General features: G+C 43.3%; 1 protein-coding gene across 1 annotated transcript; it reads left to right on the top strand.

Annotated features, from left to right (window-relative positions):
• Positions 1-1,690: 1,690 nt before the first annotated feature.
• LOC106607634 (extensin-like) lies at positions 1,691-8,297 on the top strand. The gene is made up of 2 exons (XM_045719526.1): positions 1,691-1,801; positions 6,786-8,297. Exons 1-2 carry the CDS (start codon positions 1,691-1,693, stop codon positions 8,295-8,297), a joined length of 1,623 nt encoding a protein of 540 aa, XP_045575482.1.
• Positions 8,298-19,873: the final 11,576 nt, after the last annotated feature.

The following is a 19,873-nucleotide window of genomic DNA, read 5'->3' as shown; positions in this document are numbered from 1 at the left end:
CTCTTCCTCCCCTCTCCACCTCCTTCCTTCCCTCACTCCCTCTCTACCTCTCTCCCTGCTTCCCTCTCTCTAGGATAGAGAGTCTTGGGAATGATGATCATAATGAGTCCACTGAACACCTGAGACAAGATCAACACTGAACACCTGAGACAAGATCAACACTGAACACCTGAGACAAGATCAACACTGAACACCTGAGACAAGATCAACACTGAACACCTGAGACAAGATCAACACTGAACACCTGAGACAAGATCAACACTGAACACCTGAGACAAGATCAACACTGAACATCTGAGACAAGATCAACACTGAACATCTGAGACAAGATCAACACTGAACACCTGAGACAAGATCAACACTGAACACCTGAGACAAGATCAACACTGAACACCTGAGACAAGATCAACACTGAACACCTGAGACAAGATCAACACTGAACACCTGAGACAAGATCAACACTGAACATCTGAGACAAGATCAACACTGAACACCTGAGACAAGATCAACACTGAACATCTGAGACAAGATCAACACTGAACATCTGAGACAAGATCAACACTGAACACCTGAGACAAGATCAACACTGAACACCTGAGACAAGATCAACACTGAACATCTGAGACAAGATCAACACTGAACATCTGAGACAAGATCAACACTGAACACCTGAGACAAGATCAACACTGAACACCTGAGACAAGATCAACACTGAACACCTGAGACAAGATCAACACTGAACACCTGAGACAAGATCAACACTGAACACCTGAGACAAGATCAACACTGAACACCTGAGACAAGATCAACAATGAACAACATACAAACTCCTTCATCCCAGGTGGCAAAACATCTCCTTATCGCTCTTTCTCACTCTTCCCTTCTCTCTCTTCTTCTCACCCTATATCCCTCTCTCGTCTTCTCTATGTCCCGCCCTCTCTCCATCTCAATATAGAGGAGTGGTTTTATTTAAGCTTGGGCTTGGGGGTTGGAGGCAACACACAGTCATTTATCCACTGGTAGTCCTATCCATCACACAGACAATGTACACACTCTACTGCCATGCATCACCTGGGTCGGCAGGAGAACTGTGTGTGTGTGTGTGTGTGTGCTTGCATGCATGTGTGTGTCCGTGTGTGCGTGTGTGCGTTTGAGAAAAAGTGATAGCGAGAGCGAGAGGGAGAGAGAGAGAGAGAGAGAGAGAGAGAGAGAGAGAAGAAGGGGAGAAAGGAGATGTAGTGAGTGAATAAATGAGGAGAGAGAGCTCTAGACTAAAAGAAAATATAGAGATAAGGTGGAGAACACAGAGACAGTATAGAAACAGATCCAGGGAGAGAGTGACTGGAGAGCAGTAGTGGAGGACAGAGCACAGACAGAAAAAGAGGGATAGAGAAGTGATAGCAGATAGAGAGAGTGCAGATAGAGGAGTGTAGTTGGACAGCAGGAGTGGGCGGTACATAGAAGCCCCTCTGCTGCAGTCAGGGTCTGTCACCATCCGGACGCCATTTTAAAACCATCAGATTCAGCTCCTCATAAACAAGGGCGTGACCCCAAACATGGCCCCCTCTCTAAATGACTCTGCTTTCTGTAATGGACCCAAAATGGCTGACTGTGTGGTACAAGGGTTAGTCTGTAATGGAGTCAACATGGCTGACTGTGAGCTACGTGGTTATTCTATAATGGGGCCAAAATGGCTGACTGTGAGGTACAGGCGTTAGTCTACAAGTATAATGGATCCAACATGGCTGACTGTGAAGTACAGGGGCTAATCTTTAATGGAACCGACATGGCTGACTGTAAGGTACAGGGACACACTCTTTTCACGCAATTTCGCCTGGTGGGCTGTGCTATAGATCACGATGGGCTTAGATTTCAGTGCGCATACAGGTGCACACAGCATCGAGTACTCGCTCGAGTCCGGATCGTGGAATCTATTTTCAACACACCGCTTAACTACATGATAGATGTTACTGTTTCATCAGGGAGTAACAGAGAGGAAGACATCTCATGTTCATGTTATGTTTGCTATTTCATGCAGCCACAGAATAGAAAGAAGCTAAACAAATTTCAATTCAAATGTTGCATTGTTTGAAGTTAAGAGATACTGTATCATCATGAGACTGGGTGTGTAAGTATGCCTCCAGAATAATATGGTAAAGTTGGCGTCATCTAAAGGCCTAATGGCGCCACTGGGCCCTCAAACAAATAAATAAGACCAAGGACATTCAAAATCGATCAGATTAACAGTTTTTAACGAAGACAGTAATGCTGATACCAAATTCATAAAAATATATACAGTACCAGTCATACGTTTGGGCACACCTATGAATTGAAGAGTTTTTCTTTATTTTTACTATTTTCTACATTGTAGAATAATAGTGAAGACATCAAATCTATGAAATAACACATATGGAATTATGTAGTAACCAAAAAAGTGTTAAACAAATCAAAATATATTTTAGATTTGAGATTCTTCAAAGTAGCCACCCTTTGCCTTGATGACAGCTTTGCACACTCTTGGCATTCTCTCAACCAGCTTCACCTGGAATGCTTTCCCAAAAGTCTTGAAGGAGTTCCCACATATGCTGAGCACTTACTTGTTGGCTGTTCTCAACCATCTCAATTGGGTTGAGGTCGGGTGATTGTGGAGGGTTGAGGTCGGGTGATTGTGATTATTCTACAATGTAAAAAATAGTAAAAATAAAGAAAAACTCTTAAATGAGTAGGTGTGTCCAAAGTTTTGACTGGTACTGCATATATCACATTGTGTGTGAGAGAGAGAGAGAGAGAGAGAGAGAGAGAGAGAGAGAGAGAGAGAGAGAGATGCTCACACAAATAGCTTATGTAGCTAGGTCTACTGTAAAACTCACACCATATCCTGCATATCAATGTATTTAGGCATGATGATCATTGATCATACTGACCGTAAGTATTGATTAACACATCACAGTCACTGAAAAGGGAGGGGGAAAAGATAGGCAAGGGTCAACTAATCTGATCTTGTTCATTTAAACGCAAATCATTCATCTCAGTGATTGAAAGTATACAAGTAATATTGCATGTTGACTAACCAATCGCAGTGAAATTAGATTAAATCAAGTCATGATCAGTTTCATACTGTATATTTCATTCTGGTAGGTTTAGTAGATCAGCTAGCAACTCAAACTTTGTGGTACATATTGGTACATTTTGGGAAAACTGGTCCAGCCACTTGGTAGCTAGGTATCACTAGTTCAAATTAAGAAAAATTATGTACTAATATGAAAGTGCAATTGTAAGTTATGAAGTATAAACCACCACAGTGACGTCGGTGAAGAAGTTATGAATGATGTCCCAGGCAGAGTGTTCTCGGTTGAATGTGGATGTGCATTGAACAGTCCTTGCACTTTGAAATCCATACCCATCGTGATGTATAGAACCCCCCCCCTCACCGGGCAGAATGGTGTGAAAAGCGTGTACAGGGGTTAGTCTAATGGAGCCAAAATGGTTCAATGGCTTACCTGGGTACTTTACTGAAAGTCCTAGACACACCTCCTATTAGAGGAAAAAATTGGGATATTGCCATTGATACTAATTAAAAATCGATGCAATTTGTGCATTTCCATTTCTTTTTGGTGTTATATTTGTATCTATAGTGGTTAGACCCAAAATGGCTGAGCGATTGTGCCTCTCTCCACAGCTGTAATTTCAATAAATCAGCAAGTACACCTGCTTTAAAAGGTTGAAAGTACAACACAGTGCATAGATTCCTAAGGACCCTCCATCCATCAAAAATAAGTGGCCATCATGAAATGGACATTGTGCTAATGGAAAGTGTTAATTGTTGTTATTTCAATTAGCATACTGACATTATTAATGTCACAATACTATGTTTACATGAAATGGTGAGAGACATTAATTGAATTTCACTGTTAGTCTACACCTGTTGTTCACGAAGCACGTGACAAATACAATTTGATTTGATTTGACAATCTATGACAGAAAAATTGTGTCAGAGAGAGCAAGAGAGAGAAAGACAGAGCGAGAGAGAGAGAGAAACGGAGAAAGAGAAACGGAGAAAGAGAGGGGGGAGAGAGAAAGATAGTTGATGATCTGATACTGAGTCCACACACACACCATCGCAGGCAGTGGTACGGTAATGACATGGAAATTATATGGTAATGATATGGTAATCTGGCAGCGTTATTCTACTCACCAGATAAGGAGAGGGAGAGGAACAGCCACACGCTGCACACAAACACACACACACATTTACAAACTCACACACTCACACAAAGACAGAACACAAACTAACTGACTGAGTGAGAGAATATTGAGACTGGGGACGGGGGACGGGGGACTGGGGACGGGGGACGGGGGACGGGGGGGTGATGTGTTCTATCAAGTTGTAGGAAAGGAACAGGCTGAAAGCCGTGGGGTAGGGAGGATAGTTTGAATTCTCTCTCAGCAAAGAGGTCAGTGGACTTCTGACAAGTCCTGTTTTCAACACAATACAGCAGCACACAAACTGAACCACAACACCAGAAAATGTATTTAGCCTTACTTGTGAGCTTGAACTGAAGGTGTTGACCTGTAGAGCGTTCTGTCTTTTCCTCTTCCTGTCTGAGGATGGTGTGGAGTCATGTGTGGAGCATACAGTGCCTTCAGAAAGTATTCACACCCCTTGACTTTTCCCACATATTGTTGTGTTACAAGGCGGGAATAAAGTTGATTTAATTGTCTTTTTTTGTCAGCGATCTACACAAAATACTCTGTAATGTCAAAGTGGAGGAAAAACTAAAATATTTGTAAAAAAAATTTAAAAACATCAAAAAAATTATTTATCTGGACTATATAACTATCCTACCCACTTGGTCAATACATGTTAGAATCACCTTTGGCAGTCTTTAATAAGAGTGTTGCACACCTGGATTGTACAATATTTGCACATTATTCTTTTTAACATTTTATTCATTTAGAAGTGCTCTTATCAAGAGCGATTTACATGAGCAATTAGGATTAAGTGCCTTGCTCAAGGACACATCGACAGATTTGTCTCCTAGTCAGCTCAGGGATTCTAACCAGCAACCTTTCAGTTACTGGCCTAATGCTCTTAATCGCTAGGCTACCTGCCGCAGCTCTTTGAAGTTGGTTGTTGATTGCTAAACAGCCATTTTCAAGTCTTGCTATAGATTTTAAAGCCGATTTAAGTCAAAACTGTAACTAGGCCACTCGGGAACACTCATATGTCGTCTTGGTAAGCAACTCTTGGTAAGTGTAAATTTGGCCTTGTGTTTTAGGTTATTGTCCTGCTGAAAGGTGAATTTGTTTCCTAGTGTCTGTTGGCAAGAAGACTGAACTAGACTTTCCTCTAGGATTTTGCCTGTGCTTAGCTCTATACATTTTCTTTTTATCCCCCAAAACTCCTCCCTAGTCCATGCCGATGAAAAGCATACCCATACATGATGCAGCTACCACCATGCTTGAAAATATGAAGAGTGGTACTCAGTGATGTGTTGTGTTGGATGTGCCCCAAACATAACGATTTGTATTTAGGACATAGAGTTAATTTATTTACCACATTTTTTTGCAATTTTACTTTCGTGCCTTATTGCAAACAGGATGCATGCTTCGAAATATTTTCTGTACAGGCTTCTTTCTTTTCACTCTGTCATTGAGGTTAGTATTGTTGAGTAACTACAATGTTGTTGATCCAACAATCTTCAGTTTTCTCCCATCACAGCGATTAAACTCTGTAACTCTTTAAAGTCACCATTGGCCTCATGGTGAAATCCCTGAGAGGGTTCCTTCCTCTCTGGCAACTGAGTTGGGAAGGACGCCTGTATCTTTGTAGTGACTGGATGTATTGATACACCATCCGAAGTGTAATTAATAACTTCACCATGCTCAAAGAGATATTCAATGTCTGCTTTTAAATTCTATATTTTTTATCTACCAATAGTTGCCCTTCTTTGCGAGTCATTGGAAAACAGCCCTTGCCTTTGTGGTTGAATCTGTGTTTGAAATTCACTGCTCGACTGAGGGACCTTACAGATAATTGGATGTGTGGGGTACAGAGATGAGGTAGTCATTCAAAAAATAATGTTAAACATTACTATTGCACACAGAGTGAGTCCATACAACTTATTATGTGACTTGTTAAGCACATTTTTACTCCTGAACTTATTTAGGCTTGCCACACCAAAGGGGTTGAATACTTATTTACTCAGCTTTTCATAATTCATTAATCTTTTTTTTTTAAGTATGGGGTATTGTGTGTAGATCAATGACAAAAATCTCAACATAATCAATTTTACATTCAGGCTGTAACACAACAAGATGTGGAAAAAGTAAAGGGCTGTGAATATTTTCTGAACGCACTGTATGCTTGTCAGTGCAACACTGCCTCCCTATGGTCAAACTACACTACTGCAGTGTAACAAGATGACTGATAGCGTAAGAATGATCATAAAGTGGGAGATGGAGTCCGCATTCAACAAATGATCTTTCGGAAATAGACCAGACAGACACACTTATGAATATGACTGTCATGACCCAATTATATTGTTGCCTTGCGAATAGAATAACAAGCTAAATACTTGGGAAGGCCTGTTTACTTAGTAATGAACAATTGCACTTTTTTTAATATCTGCTTGTGCCTTTTATTTGAAAATGTACCAAATTTTTTAATCATAAAGAACTGAAACACATATGAATAATTGAAAACAGTCAGAAAACAAACAAGCAACGTTGCCCGCTAGCACCACCGTTCCCTCTACCAGCCAGCCTCCCACTGTTCCTCCCAGCTCTACTACCAACCAGCCAGCCTCCAACTGTTCCTCCCAGCCCTCCTACCAACCTGCCAGCCTCCCACTGTTCCTCCCAGCCCTCCTACCAACCAGCCAGCCTCCCACTGTTCCTCCCAGCTCTACTACCAACCAGCCAGCTTCCCACTGTTCCTCCCAGCTCTACTACCAACCAGCCAGCCTCCAACTGTTCCTCCCAGCCCTCCTACCAACCTGCCAGCCTCCCACTGTTCCTCCCAGCCCTCATACCAACCAGCCAGCCTCCCACTGTTCCTCCCAGCCCTCCTACCAACCAGCCAGCCTCCCACTGTTCCTCCCAGCCCTCCTACCAACCAGCCAGCCTCCCACTGTTCCTCCCAGCCCTCCTCCCAACCAGCCAGCCTCCCACTGTTCCTCCCAGCCCTCCTATCACCATTCCTCCCAGCCAGCCAGCCTCTCAGCCCTCCTACCAACCAGCCAGCCTCACACCGTTCCTCACACCCAACTCTCCTACCAATCAGCCAGCCTCCCAGCCCTCCTACCACCGCTCCTTCCTTTCAGCCAGCCAGCCAGCCTCCCAGCCCTCCTACCACCGTTCCTCCCAACCAGCCTACCACCGTTCCTTCCAGCCAGCCAGCCTCCCAGCCCTCCTACCACCGTTCCTCCCAACCAGCCTACCACCGTTCCTCCCAGACCTCCTACCACCATTCCTCCCAGCCAGCCTCCCAGCCCTCCTACCACCGTTCCTCCCACCGTTCCTCCCAGCCAGTCTCCCAGCCCTTCTACCACCGTTCCTCCCAGCCAGCCTCCCAGCCCTTCTACCACCGTTCCTCCCAGCCAGCCGCCCAGCCCTTCTACCACCGTTCCTCCCAGCCACGCAGCCTTCCAGCCCTCCTACCACCGTTCCTCCCAGCCAGCCAGCCTCTCAGCCCTCCTATCACGTTCCTCCCAGCCAGCCTCCCAGCCCTTCTACCACTGTTCCTCCCAGCAAGCCTTTCCAACCCTCCTACCACCGTTCCTCCCACCATTCCTTCCAGCCAGCCTCCCAGCCCTCCTACCAACCAGCCAGCCTCCCACCGTTCCTCACACCCAGCTCTCCTACCAATCAGCCAGCCTCTCAGCCCTCCTACCACCGTTCCTCCCAGCCAGCCAGCCTCCCACCGTTCCTCACACCCAGCTCTCCTACCAACCAGCCTACCACCGTTCCTCCCAGCCAGCCAGCCTCCCAGCCCTCCTACCACCATTCCTCACAACCAGCCAGCCTCCCAGCCCTCCTACCACCGTTCCTCTCACCGTTCCTCCCAGCCAGCCTCCAAGCCCTTCTACCACTGTTCCTCCCAGCCAGCCAGCCTCCCAACCTCCCAGCCCTCCTACCACTGTTCCTCCCAGCCAGCCAGCCAGCCTCCCAGCCCTGCTACCACGTTCCTCCCAACCTCCCAGCTCTCCAACCACTGTTCCTCCCAACCAGCCAGCCTCCCAGCTCTCCAACCACTGTTCCTCCCAACCAGCCAGCCTCCCAGCCAGCCAGCCTGACAACCAGCCTACCAGCATTCCTCCCACCCAACCACCCTACCAGCCCTCCTACCAGCCCTCTTCCCAGCCCCCTTCCCTGCTCTGTCTGATTGACAGGTTGCTATATTCATGCAATACCACCAGGCGCACGTTCCTACTCCCTCCCGGCCGTTCCATCCGACGGCCAAATTAACCTTCCGTGCCGACGGGAGGGGTTGCTTGGCGAGGGCCAATCAGCAGGTGATTAGGGTGGGGGTGGGCGGGGTGAGGGGTCACAGCGACTGGGCCATCACAAGCCTGATTGGTTTCAATCAGGGACAGCTGGGAACTGAGCCACAGCGGGGCACTAATCAAAGCATCCCACAGCGAAGCATGAACAGTTACACACACACACATACACACACTGAGGTCGGTGCACAAACACACACTTGAACAGATACACACACACACAGCGAGGTGTGAGGATTGGGGAGAAATGAACAGTCAAAGACAAATGGGTAAACAGAAAATCCGGTAGGCGGACACACTCACACACAAACACAGAGAGAGAGAAAGAGAGAGAGGGGGGCGAGAGGGGGGAAGAGAGTGTCTTGCAAACACATAACTCTGTAGTAACTCTGTCATAAAGAGAAGGCCTCAGTAAATTGGAGGAATAATTTGATGAGACTTGTTCATTTGTCCACCAAAGGATTTGTTAGGGGAACATATCATTGGTTGGTGTCGCTCTGTTCCATAGCCTACTCTGACACATTGCCCGTGTTGGTCTAACAGTGGGACAGCCCATATTCTCCATGTTATATGTCACACTGAATCTCCACTATGGTTCAGACCAAGCGTCTTTAGAATACTTCCTCTTGGTTGATCGTAAAGAGTGGTGGTAGGTGTTGTTCTCTGATTCAACACTGAATAAATATATAAATGCAACATCAACTCAAATTAAAATGTATTTGTCACATGCGCCGAATACAACCGGTGTAGACCTGAAATGCTTACTTACAGGCCCTTACAAACAATGCAGTTTTAAGCAAATAGAGTTAAGAAAAGATTGACTAAATATACTATAGTAAAAAAGAGTAACACAATAAAATAAGAATAATGAGCATATATACAGGGGGTACCGGTACCACGTCAATGTGCGGGGGTACAGGTTAGTAGAGGTAATGTAGGTCATTTGTACATGTAGGTAGGGGTACAGTGACTATGCATAGATAATAAACAGAGAGTAGTCCAGGTAGCCATTTGATTAATTGTTCAGCAGTCTTATGGCTTTGGGGGTAGAAGCTGTTATGGAGCCTTTTGGACCTAGACTTGGTACTCTGGTACCGCTTGCCGTACGGTAGTAGAGAGAACAGTCTATGATTTGGATGACTGGAGTCAGGTTGCCCAAAAAGTTACATATTGGGCCACTTCATTAAGTTTGCTGACGACACAATCTAGTATAGAGTATAGAGGTCCTGGATGGCAGGACGCTTGGCCCTTATTTTCCTGTCATCTACAATAAGCTCCTTTGTCTTGCTCACGTTGAGGGAGAGGTTGTTGTCCTGGCATCCCACTGCCAGGTCTCTGACCTCCTCCCCATAAGCTGAGCAGTCGTGGGTGAACAGGGAGTACCGGAGGGGACTAAGCACATACCCCTGAGGGGACCCCATGTTGAGGATCAGAGTGGCGGATGTGTTGTTGCCTACCCTCACCACCTGGGGGCGGCCATCAGGAAGTCCAGGATCCAGTTGCAGAGGGAGGTGTTTAGTCCCAGGGTTCTTAGCTTAGTGATGAGCTTTGTGGGCACTATGGTGTTGAACGCTGAGCTGTAGTCAATGAACAGCATTCTCACATAGGTGTTCCTTTTCTCCAGGTGGGAAAGTGCAGTGTGGAGTGCAATTGAGATTGAATCATTTGTGGATCTGTTGGGTCGGTATGCGAAATTGGAGTGGGTCTAGGGATTCAGGGACGATGGTGTTGATGTGAGCCATGGAACCATTTCAAAGATTTTACTGAGTTACAGTTCATATAAGGAAATCAGTCAATTGAAATAAAATCACTAGGCCCAAATCTATGGATTTCACATGACTGGGAATACAGATATGCACAGATTCCTTAAAAAATAGGTAGAGGCTTGGACCTGAAAACCAGTCAGTATCTGGTGTGACCGCCATTTGCCTCTTGCAGCGCGACACATCTACTTTGCATAGAGTTAATCAGGCTGTTGTTTGGGGCCTGTGGAATGTTGTCCCACTCCTCTTCAATGGCTGTGAGAAGTTTCTGGATATTGGCAGGAACTGGAGAAGGCTGTCATACACGTCGATCCAGAGCATCCCAAACATGCTCAATGTGTGACATGTCTGGTGAGTATGCAGGCCATGGAACAACTGGGAAATGTTCAGCTTCCAGGAATTGTGTACAGATCCTTGCGACATGGGGCCATGCATTATCATGCTGAAACATGAGGTGATGGCGGGGGATGAATGGCATGACAATGGGCCTCAGGATCTCGTCACGGTATCTCTGTGCATTAAAATTGCAATCGATAAAATTGTGTTCGTTGTTTGTTGCTTATGCCTACCATAACCCCACCGCCACCATGAGGCACTCTGTTCACAATGTTGACATCAGCAAACTGCTCGGCCACACAACGCCATACACGATGTCTGCCATCTGTACAGTTGAAAACGGGATTCATCCGTAAAGAGCACACTTCTCCAGCGTGCCAGTGGCCATTGAAGGTGAGCATTTGCCCACTGAAGTCGATTACGGTGCCGAACTGCAGTCAGGTCAGACCCTGGTGAGGACGATAACCACGCAGATGAGCTTCCCTGAGACGGTTTCTGACAGTTTGTGCAGAAATTCTTTGGTTGTGCAAACTCACATATTCATCAACTGTCCGGGTGACTGGTCTCAGATGATCCCGCAGGAGAAGAAGCCGGGTGTGGAGGTCCTGGGCTGGCGTGGTTGCATGTGGTCTGTGATTGTGAGGCCGGTTGGACATACTGACAAATTCTCTAAAATTCTCTAAAAATCATCTTCTTGATATGCCACACCTTTCAGCTGGATGGATTATCTTGGCAAAGGTGAAATGCTCACTAACAGGGATGTAAACAAATGTGTGTACAAAATTTGATAACAATAAGCTTTTTGTGCGTATGGAACATTTCTGGGATCTTGTATTTCAGCTCATGAAACATGGGACCAACACTTTACATGTTCTGTTTGGTATTTCCCCCAGTATAGTTCCATAGAAAGAGCCTTGAAGAAATGATGGAAGATTTAGACAACTATTTAACAAAGTTTTTTCTTCTGGAGAGCTCAGTCTGTTAACAACCTGAAGAGAAGTAAATGGAGATATAGAGACAGAGAAAAGAAAACATGGAGAGTGACAGAACAAGATTGAGGGGAAAAGCAGGGGACAGAGAGAGACAGAGGAAGATATAGAAGAGTAAAAGAAAAGAAAAGAGCAAGAGAGGTATGACACACAATGGGATTTGTAGCTTTTACGTTGTCACTCGTTTTACTGGGCATAGTCTACGGTGATAGTGTTGAGTTAATGGAGGCTGCTTCAGTCCCTGGTGACGTCATCATTGGGGGACTACTCCACAGAGCGTCAACATCAGCATCGAGCCAGATGGCTCGTGACAGAGCCAGAGTGCTCAGAGTGCGTGACAGGTGAGCATGCATATTATAGTGTATGTAAAGGTTTATTGTGTTGTGAGCTGAAGATAAACAGACAAACCATCACTATCAGCTATCAACTTAGCAGAATGTGTATTTCAGGTTCAACACGGCACGGCTGGTCCAGGCCCTTGTGATGGTTCAAGCAATGGAGGATGTGAACAGGCAGGCCGGTGTTAGGTAACCTCACCCTGGGGTACCACATCCTGGAATCCTGCTCTGATGTCACCACACCCTTTGAGGTGTCTGAGTCCTTCATGAGAAGAACCATTGGAGACAGCAACCAAAACACAGGCAAGGTTGATTATTTTGAACAGCATATTATCTTTAACTCCGGATATGATGTGTTATTTATGGCTGTAAAATCATTTTAAAACAAACATTACATTTAACTTATTGGTTACCATGACGTTAGATGTGGGCTTGATTTATGTATAAAGGTGGTGGAGATGTCATTATATTCTTGCCTAAATGTATCATTGTTATTTAGCGACATCACCAGGAAATTATTTTTCTAACTAAATGGTGGATTGTCCACAGGTGGTAACACCACAGAGGGCGCCACTCCGCCCATCCTAGCCGTTGTCAGGGGTTACCATACGCAGGTGTCCATAGCGGTTGCTAAGCAACTCAACCTGGAGCACATCCCACAATTAAGGCTGAGCCTCAACTAAGACCACAAACCAGCCTGCTTATTGGAGAGTAGATTTGATTATCTACAACTATAACAATTACGCTTTATGTTGAAGCCCGTAGTAATTACATAATAATGAATAAACAACTAATGACTAGATTACCCTCCCCTGACAGTGTGGTCTTTTTAGTGATGAAACTATGTTTTTGTGTATTTGAGTTGTGTTGTATATTTATACCAGTAGTGATATCTCATATGTTATCTGTGGTCTAAGATTAGTTACTGTTCGACAGCGGGCCTCCTGAGCGACCCGTTTCCACCATGAAGACCCGTTTCCACCATGAAGACCCATTTCCACCATGACCAGTTCCTGTGTACCCCAAAAACGTCTGTCTTCTTTGGCTGGAATGACATCTATGCTAACCTCCTGTTGGCACTGGCTGCCCTGGGGGCCCTGCTCATCCTCATAATGAGCATCATCTTCCTGGAACACTGGAACACCCCCGTGGTGTGGGCATCTGTGGGCCCCATCTTCCTCCTCATCCTCTCTCTGCTGGGCACCTTCGCCAGTGTGGTGCTGTTTGCCAGTCAACTCACTGAGTGGCAGTGCCAGGCCCGCCAGGTCCTCTTTGGCCTCAGCTTCACCCAGTGTCTCTTGCATCCTGGTCAAGTCCCTAAAGATTGTCCTGGCCTTAGAGTTTGACTCGGATATCAAGCTGGTTCTTCAAAAGCGATACCACCCGTACGTTATCATTGATGTGTGTGTATCCCTGCAGGTTGTCACCTGTGCCTTGTGGCTGGCCCTCAAGCCCCCTCAGACTAAGTGGGAGGGCCTTAAGAACAAGCAGGAAAGACTGTTTTTTTTGCGATGAGAGACTGTTCAAGGCGTTCGGGGCCATGTTGGGTTACATTGGCCTGCTGGCCCATGTCGGCTTTACTTTCGCCTTCAAAGAAAGGAAGCTGCCAGGCAGCTACAATGAAGCTGAGTTCATCAATTTGGCATGCTCATCTACATCTGCTGGGTCATCTTCGGCCCTGTCTACAACACCACCACGGGGAGGTACCATCCTGCCTTGGAGATGGTGGTCATCCTCATCTCCGCTTATGGCATCCTGTTCTGTCACTTCCTGCTAAAGGTCTACATTATCCTGTTCAAGAAGGAAGCCAACACGCAAGGCACATTCCAGAAAAAGCTTTGGAGCTACAACTCAAGGGACGTGCTTACCGAGAGCCTGGAGATGAGGAAAAACTCTCTGGGGTATTGGGAGGGGTGGAGAACCTGGGCCTGCAGCCAGAATCTTCATTATCATCATCTTCAACATCATCATCATCCCTGTATAAGGACAAGGATACGTTCAACGCTCCTTGTTCCTCCTAGCAGAGAGCAGTCCCAATCTAAACCCAGCACATTAATAACCTCTCCAGCGTCTGATCCCGTCAGCGGGATCAAAATCCAGCGAAAAATCATATCGCCAATTAGCATAAAAAAAAAGCATAATTATTATTTTTTTTTTCATTTTTTTTTTTTTTTTTATAGATACACCTCTCCTGAATCGACCCACGTCGTCCGATTTCAAAAAGGTTTTACAGGAAAAGCAAATCATTAGATTATGTTAGATGAGTCCATCGTAAAAAGCAGCTTCATAGCCATTTTCCGACCAACCACTTGCATCACATATAATCAAAAAACAGCTAAATGCAGCACTAACCTTTTACAAACTTCATCAGATGGCACCCCTAGGACATCATGTTATACAATGCATGCATTCTTTTGTTCAATAAAGGTCATATTTATATATAAAAACAGCATTTTACATCGGCGTCTGACGTTGACTAAATAATTTCCCCTCAAATGCGTCCCGGTAAACAATGCTACAATCCCCTAAATTACTATCCGATAACGATTTTTTAAATTTATATTGTCAATCTAACATTTATAGATGAATATCTCTTGAGAACACCTGTCATACCAGATTTTAAATTAACTTTACTGGGTAATCACACTTTGCGAAAAAAGGAGATGCGATACTCAGAAAATGAGCTAATATACAGAGCTCGGCGCCATCTTGGCACAATCGCATGTCACATCTCATCTTGTATAATATTGTCAATAATCGCCTACCTTTAGTTGTCTTCATCAGAAAGCATCCCAGGTCCACAACAGATGTATTTTCGGTCGAAAAAGTCCATACTTCACGTTCCATTAGCCTGCTGTTGGTAGCGCGTCCTTGGGCTCTCTCCAAATTCTCCGATGTGCGCAGGGCTGAAGTTTCGGATAAAATGATTCTCCCGCCTGTAGGTTCGTTCAAACATGTCAAACGTTGTAAAACATTAATCTTCAGGGCCTGTAACACCAAGAGAGCCAATAAGATTCGAGGGGGATGATTTAATTGTCTTTCAAACCCATTCCAAAGGTGGGGGTAGGGAGGCGCTGGAAGATGGCGGCGAGTGTAGACGAGATTTCAGCTTGCTCCGAGTAACCTTAACTTTTATCCCTCTCAAACTTACTTAAATGTAACGGAACTTGGCTTATAGTAAACACAATAGAGAACAACACTTAGTTGACCGATAATTTGATTCATAACTTTGAGAAATGGAAGGAAAAAATGTGCGAAAGAGCAAAGGGAGGAGAAGGCAGTTGCTAGCTGAGCACTCATACGTTGGAGAAAAACCGCCACCTGACTCCTCAGGAGAAGAAATGGAGGATTCTGGACATTCGGTTGATTCTGAAAATGCAGTCAATAGTCCTGCACCCAAAAAGACACATAAAGAATTATCTTTGCGCGAACTACAGATCAACATAATCGATGCTGTAAACGAAAGAGCCGACGGTCTGGAGAAAATGATACGCGAAAACACATCAAAAATAGTTGACCTCGAGACCTCTCTGAATCATGCATACAAGAGTATCGAAGAGCTTAAACTTGCAAACACTGCTACGTCTGAGAAATGCATTGCTCAGGAGAAGACCATCGCAGACATGCAAGAGCGCTTATCGGAAGCAGAGCGATACCGGAGAAGGTGGGGGCTACGGCTTTACGGTGTCCCCGAGAACCAGGATGAGAATGTGAAGCGCTTAGTAAGAGACATCTGTAACCGTGTGGCACCGGACTTTCCCGATGGATATATGGATATGGCTGTGGATGTCGCTCATCGTATTGGGAAGAAACAAGATGCCATCGTCAGCCGATCGATCATCATCCAGTTTGCTTTTCGCACAGCGAGAGATGCAGTTTGGAAGAAAGCAAAGGAAAGCGCCTTTCTGAAAGAAAGAAAACTTAGATTCGGTGAGGACTTGACTGCAGCAGACAAGGCAGTAAAGGCAAAATTGTGGCCTCTCGTACAACAGGCCCGAAATCAAGGAAACGGTGGATACTACAGGGGAATCAGAGCTTTTTTCGCCAACGGTAAAGAAATACGACCGGGGTGATTTGATTTGTTCTGTCGGTAGGTTTACAAGGTAGTTCCTTCCCCACTGCAAACTGAACGTTCTACTTTTGAAACATGGTGTTACTATTTTACAAGTTAAGAATTCTGTTAATACATATATGAAGCAACTTTTTATAGAGAGGGTAAAGTTGAGATTGCATAGGATTTTTCTTTCTATTCTATAGATATGGACTTGAAGTTTATGTCAATCAATGCCAGGGGGATACGTAACATGTTGAAGAGAAAAGCTTTTTTTTGTTTTGTAAGGACTGCAACGCAGATCTTGTATTCGTTCAAGAAACACATTCATGCAAAGAGGACTATAATTATTGGAAAAATCAGTGGGGCAGTGACATTTTTTTGGCCCACGGGACAAATTATTCAGCTGGGGTTGCAATTTTAGCACACAATTTCAAAGGGAAATTTTTGTTTACTCAAATGGACTCCAATGGACATTGGCTAGTAGCGGTCATCAACCACATGGACAGATTATTTGTGTTGTGTAATGTATATGGATACTGTTCTAGTCCTCCAAATAACTTACTTCTAGAGGAAATTGAAGAAATTCTTAAAAATCTTCTGAGAAAATATCCATCCAGTCAGATAATAGTTGGTGGAGATTTTAATATGGTTTATTCTAATGAGACTGATAGATTGCCTCATAGGCCTAACATTGGTGTGAACAAGTTGGTGAATTTCTGCCAAAGCCTGGACTTAATTGACATATGGAGAGTAAAAAACCCTGGAGAGATACAATACACATGGAGTAATAGAGATCGTCTCTTACAATCAAGAATTGATTTGTGGGTGATAACCTCTAGTCTTGTGCCCAACACTGTAGAGGTGAAAATACTGCCTGCAGTCCTGACGGATCATAAAGTCATATGGTTGACTGTAAGAATATGCAGTAATGATGGTAAGAAATACTCTGGTGGTTACTGGAAACTAAATAACTCATTGTTATTGCATGATGATTTTAAAAATGTGATTAAGAATCTAATTTCTGTTTACTGGAGTTTAGCTACATCTAATGCAGAATATGGGAAATATTGGGAACTGCTGAAATTTAAAATCCGCTCAGCCTGTATTACTTATGGAAAACGGCTTGCTTTAAGAAGGAGATGTGAGGTAGCTGAACTCTCTAAGACAATTGCCGATATCACAGATATTGAGCATCTTGATCTTAATGAGAAAGCTAAATTGAATGATTTACAGAATCAACTAGATACATTGTATGAGGAAAAGGCTAGAGGAGCTTTCATAAGATCTAGAAAACAATGGCTTGAAAAAGGAGAAAAGAACAGTAGATACTTTTTTAATTTGGAGAAGAGGAGAGGGGAACTCAACACACTTCGGAAACTTAAAATTAATGGGGTTACCACTGAGGATAGAGAGTTGATATCACAATTTACCACTAAATTTTATGAGAATCTTTACTCCTTAGATAACAATTTGAGTGACTCTAAGGATCTCCTTGATTCTATAGAGAATGTTAATTCGATTAGTGAAGAACTCAATCAGTCTTGTTGCCAAGATGTATCCATTATGGACATCCAGTACGGGGTTGCTCAGTTAAAAAATAACAAATCTCCAGGTTGTGATGGATTAACCTCTGAATTTTACAAAACCTTCTTTGAAGAAATAGCACCTTTTTTACTTGAAACCTTTAAGGAGGCTATAAAGAAGGGAGAACTACCTGCCTCTCTGAAGCAAAAGGGTTATTACTCTTATACCTAAACCACACAAGGATCTCCTAAGTATTGATAATTGGCGTCCAATCACACTCCTAAATAACGACTACAAAATTATAGCCTTAATCTTTGCAAAAAGGTTAAAGTCTTGCTTAAATGATCTGATTGATGAATGTCAATCAGGGTTTATGAAAGGGCGCCATATATCTAATAATCTGAGGCTGATATTAGACTTGGTTGAGTATCGTGATCTATTAGATGACTTCCCTGTTATCCTATTTCTGGATTTTCAGAAAGCATTTGATACAGTAAGTCCCAATTTTATCTTTGATTGTCTTAAGCATTTGAAATTTGGTCGTTTCTTTGTTGATGCTATTAGAACTCTGTATAATGGTGGCAATAGCTGTATCAAACTCTGTCATGGAACATCCTCAAGATTTAACATTTACAAAGGAATACGACAAGGTTGTCCAATTTCACCTTTTTTATTTTTGTTAGTTTCTCAAATGTTATGCTCATTAGTTCATAAAAGTCCATTTGAAGGCATTACATTCCAGTCCAGAGAGATCAAGATATCCCAACTGGCGGATGACACCTCACTTTTTTTGAAAAATGTATCTCAAGCTAGATTAGCATTGGATATCGTGAAGCAGTTCTCCAAAATCTCAGGCTTGACTTTAAATCTTTCCAAATGTGAGTTGTTTGTTGTGAAAGGAGCTGTCAACCCAGCAGATTGTAACATCTCTGAAAAAGATACTGTAACCTACCTCGGTGTAAAGATCACCAAAAATCTTAAGGCTATGAATGATCTTAATTTGAACCCTGTAACTGAATCTGTCAAAAAAAATTATCCTCATGGTTAGGGAGGGATTTAAGTCTTCAAGGAAGGGTGCTTTTATCCAAAGCTGAGGGGCTATCTCGTGCATCCTATCTTTTTTCATCTATTGACATTCCCAAATCCACTTGCTGTACCTTAGATAGGCTTTTGTACAACTTCATATGGAAAAACAAGCCACATAAGATAAAAGAGATGTTATCACCAACAGGGTTTGTGATGGCGGTCTAAATGTCTTAGATTTCACTCTCTTTAATCAGATATCAAAGGTCAACTGGATTAAAAGGTACATAAAAAATCCTCATAGCTTCTGGAATATTATACCTCATTTTGTTTTTCAGAAGTTCGGCGGGCTTAATTTTTTACTACAATGTCCATATATTGTGGGTAAAATTCCTGTGAAACTGGCGGTTTTTTCACAAGCAGGCTTTAATGTGCTGGGCTTTGTTGTATAAACACAACTTTTCACCTCATAAATGTTTTATTTGGAACAATGGGTCAATATTACATAGAAATAAGATGTTATTTAACCATAAATGGTTCTCGAAAAACATTGTTCTTGTCAGCCAATTGGTTAATAACAGTGGGAATCTATTTACACAGAGAGAATTTATGGAAATATACAACTTTGAGGTTTCAAGCAAGGAATATGACACTGTTATTAAAGCTATACCTAGTGGGATAAAAACTTTACTTCAGAATAATGCATATTTTGGAATATCTCCGATTGTAAGCGATATTCAGGTGAATGGCATTGGTCTACTAGATACGAAATTCAACAATCGTTTAATAAGGGATATTTTCTACAGGAAGTCTATTCCCTCCGCGATATTTTGTTGGGCTTCATCGTTTGATGTAAACTGGCGCCGTGCGTGGCTCACTCCACACAGATTTATGGTGACCAATAAAGTAAAGGAGATCTCCTTTAAGATAATCCATAGATGCTATCCGTGTAATAGCTTGCTTTCTAAATATATATTTCACGTTACCAGTGAATGCAGTTTTTGTGAACTAGAAACTGAATCTATTGAACACTTATTCTGTAATTGTTTATATAGTGAAGTGTTTTGGACTGATGTAAAACTATATCTTAGCCGCAAATTGCATACAACCATTGATATTACTAAGTTTGACATATTATTTTACTACACTGATTCCACAATTGAACGTGAGTATGTCATAAATCTCTTTATTTTATTAGGAAAATCTTTTATCCATAAATCAAAATTTATGAAGAAAAAGCCCCTTTTCTTAATTTTTTTATCTGATTTGGAACAGTACGTAGAATCTTTAAAACGTATACAAAACAATATGTCAACAAAATGTATTCGATATATGTCTGTAT

This window comes from Salmo salar, chromosome ssa06 (assembly GCF_905237065.1).
Source record: "Salmo salar chromosome ssa06, Ssal_v3.1, whole genome shotgun sequence".
Taxonomy (NCBI): domain Eukaryota; kingdom Metazoa; phylum Chordata; class Actinopteri; order Salmoniformes; family Salmonidae; genus Salmo; species Salmo salar.
The sequence above is the reverse complement of the archived record's forward strand: the minus strand, read 5'-3'. Positions and strand labels throughout refer to the sequence as shown.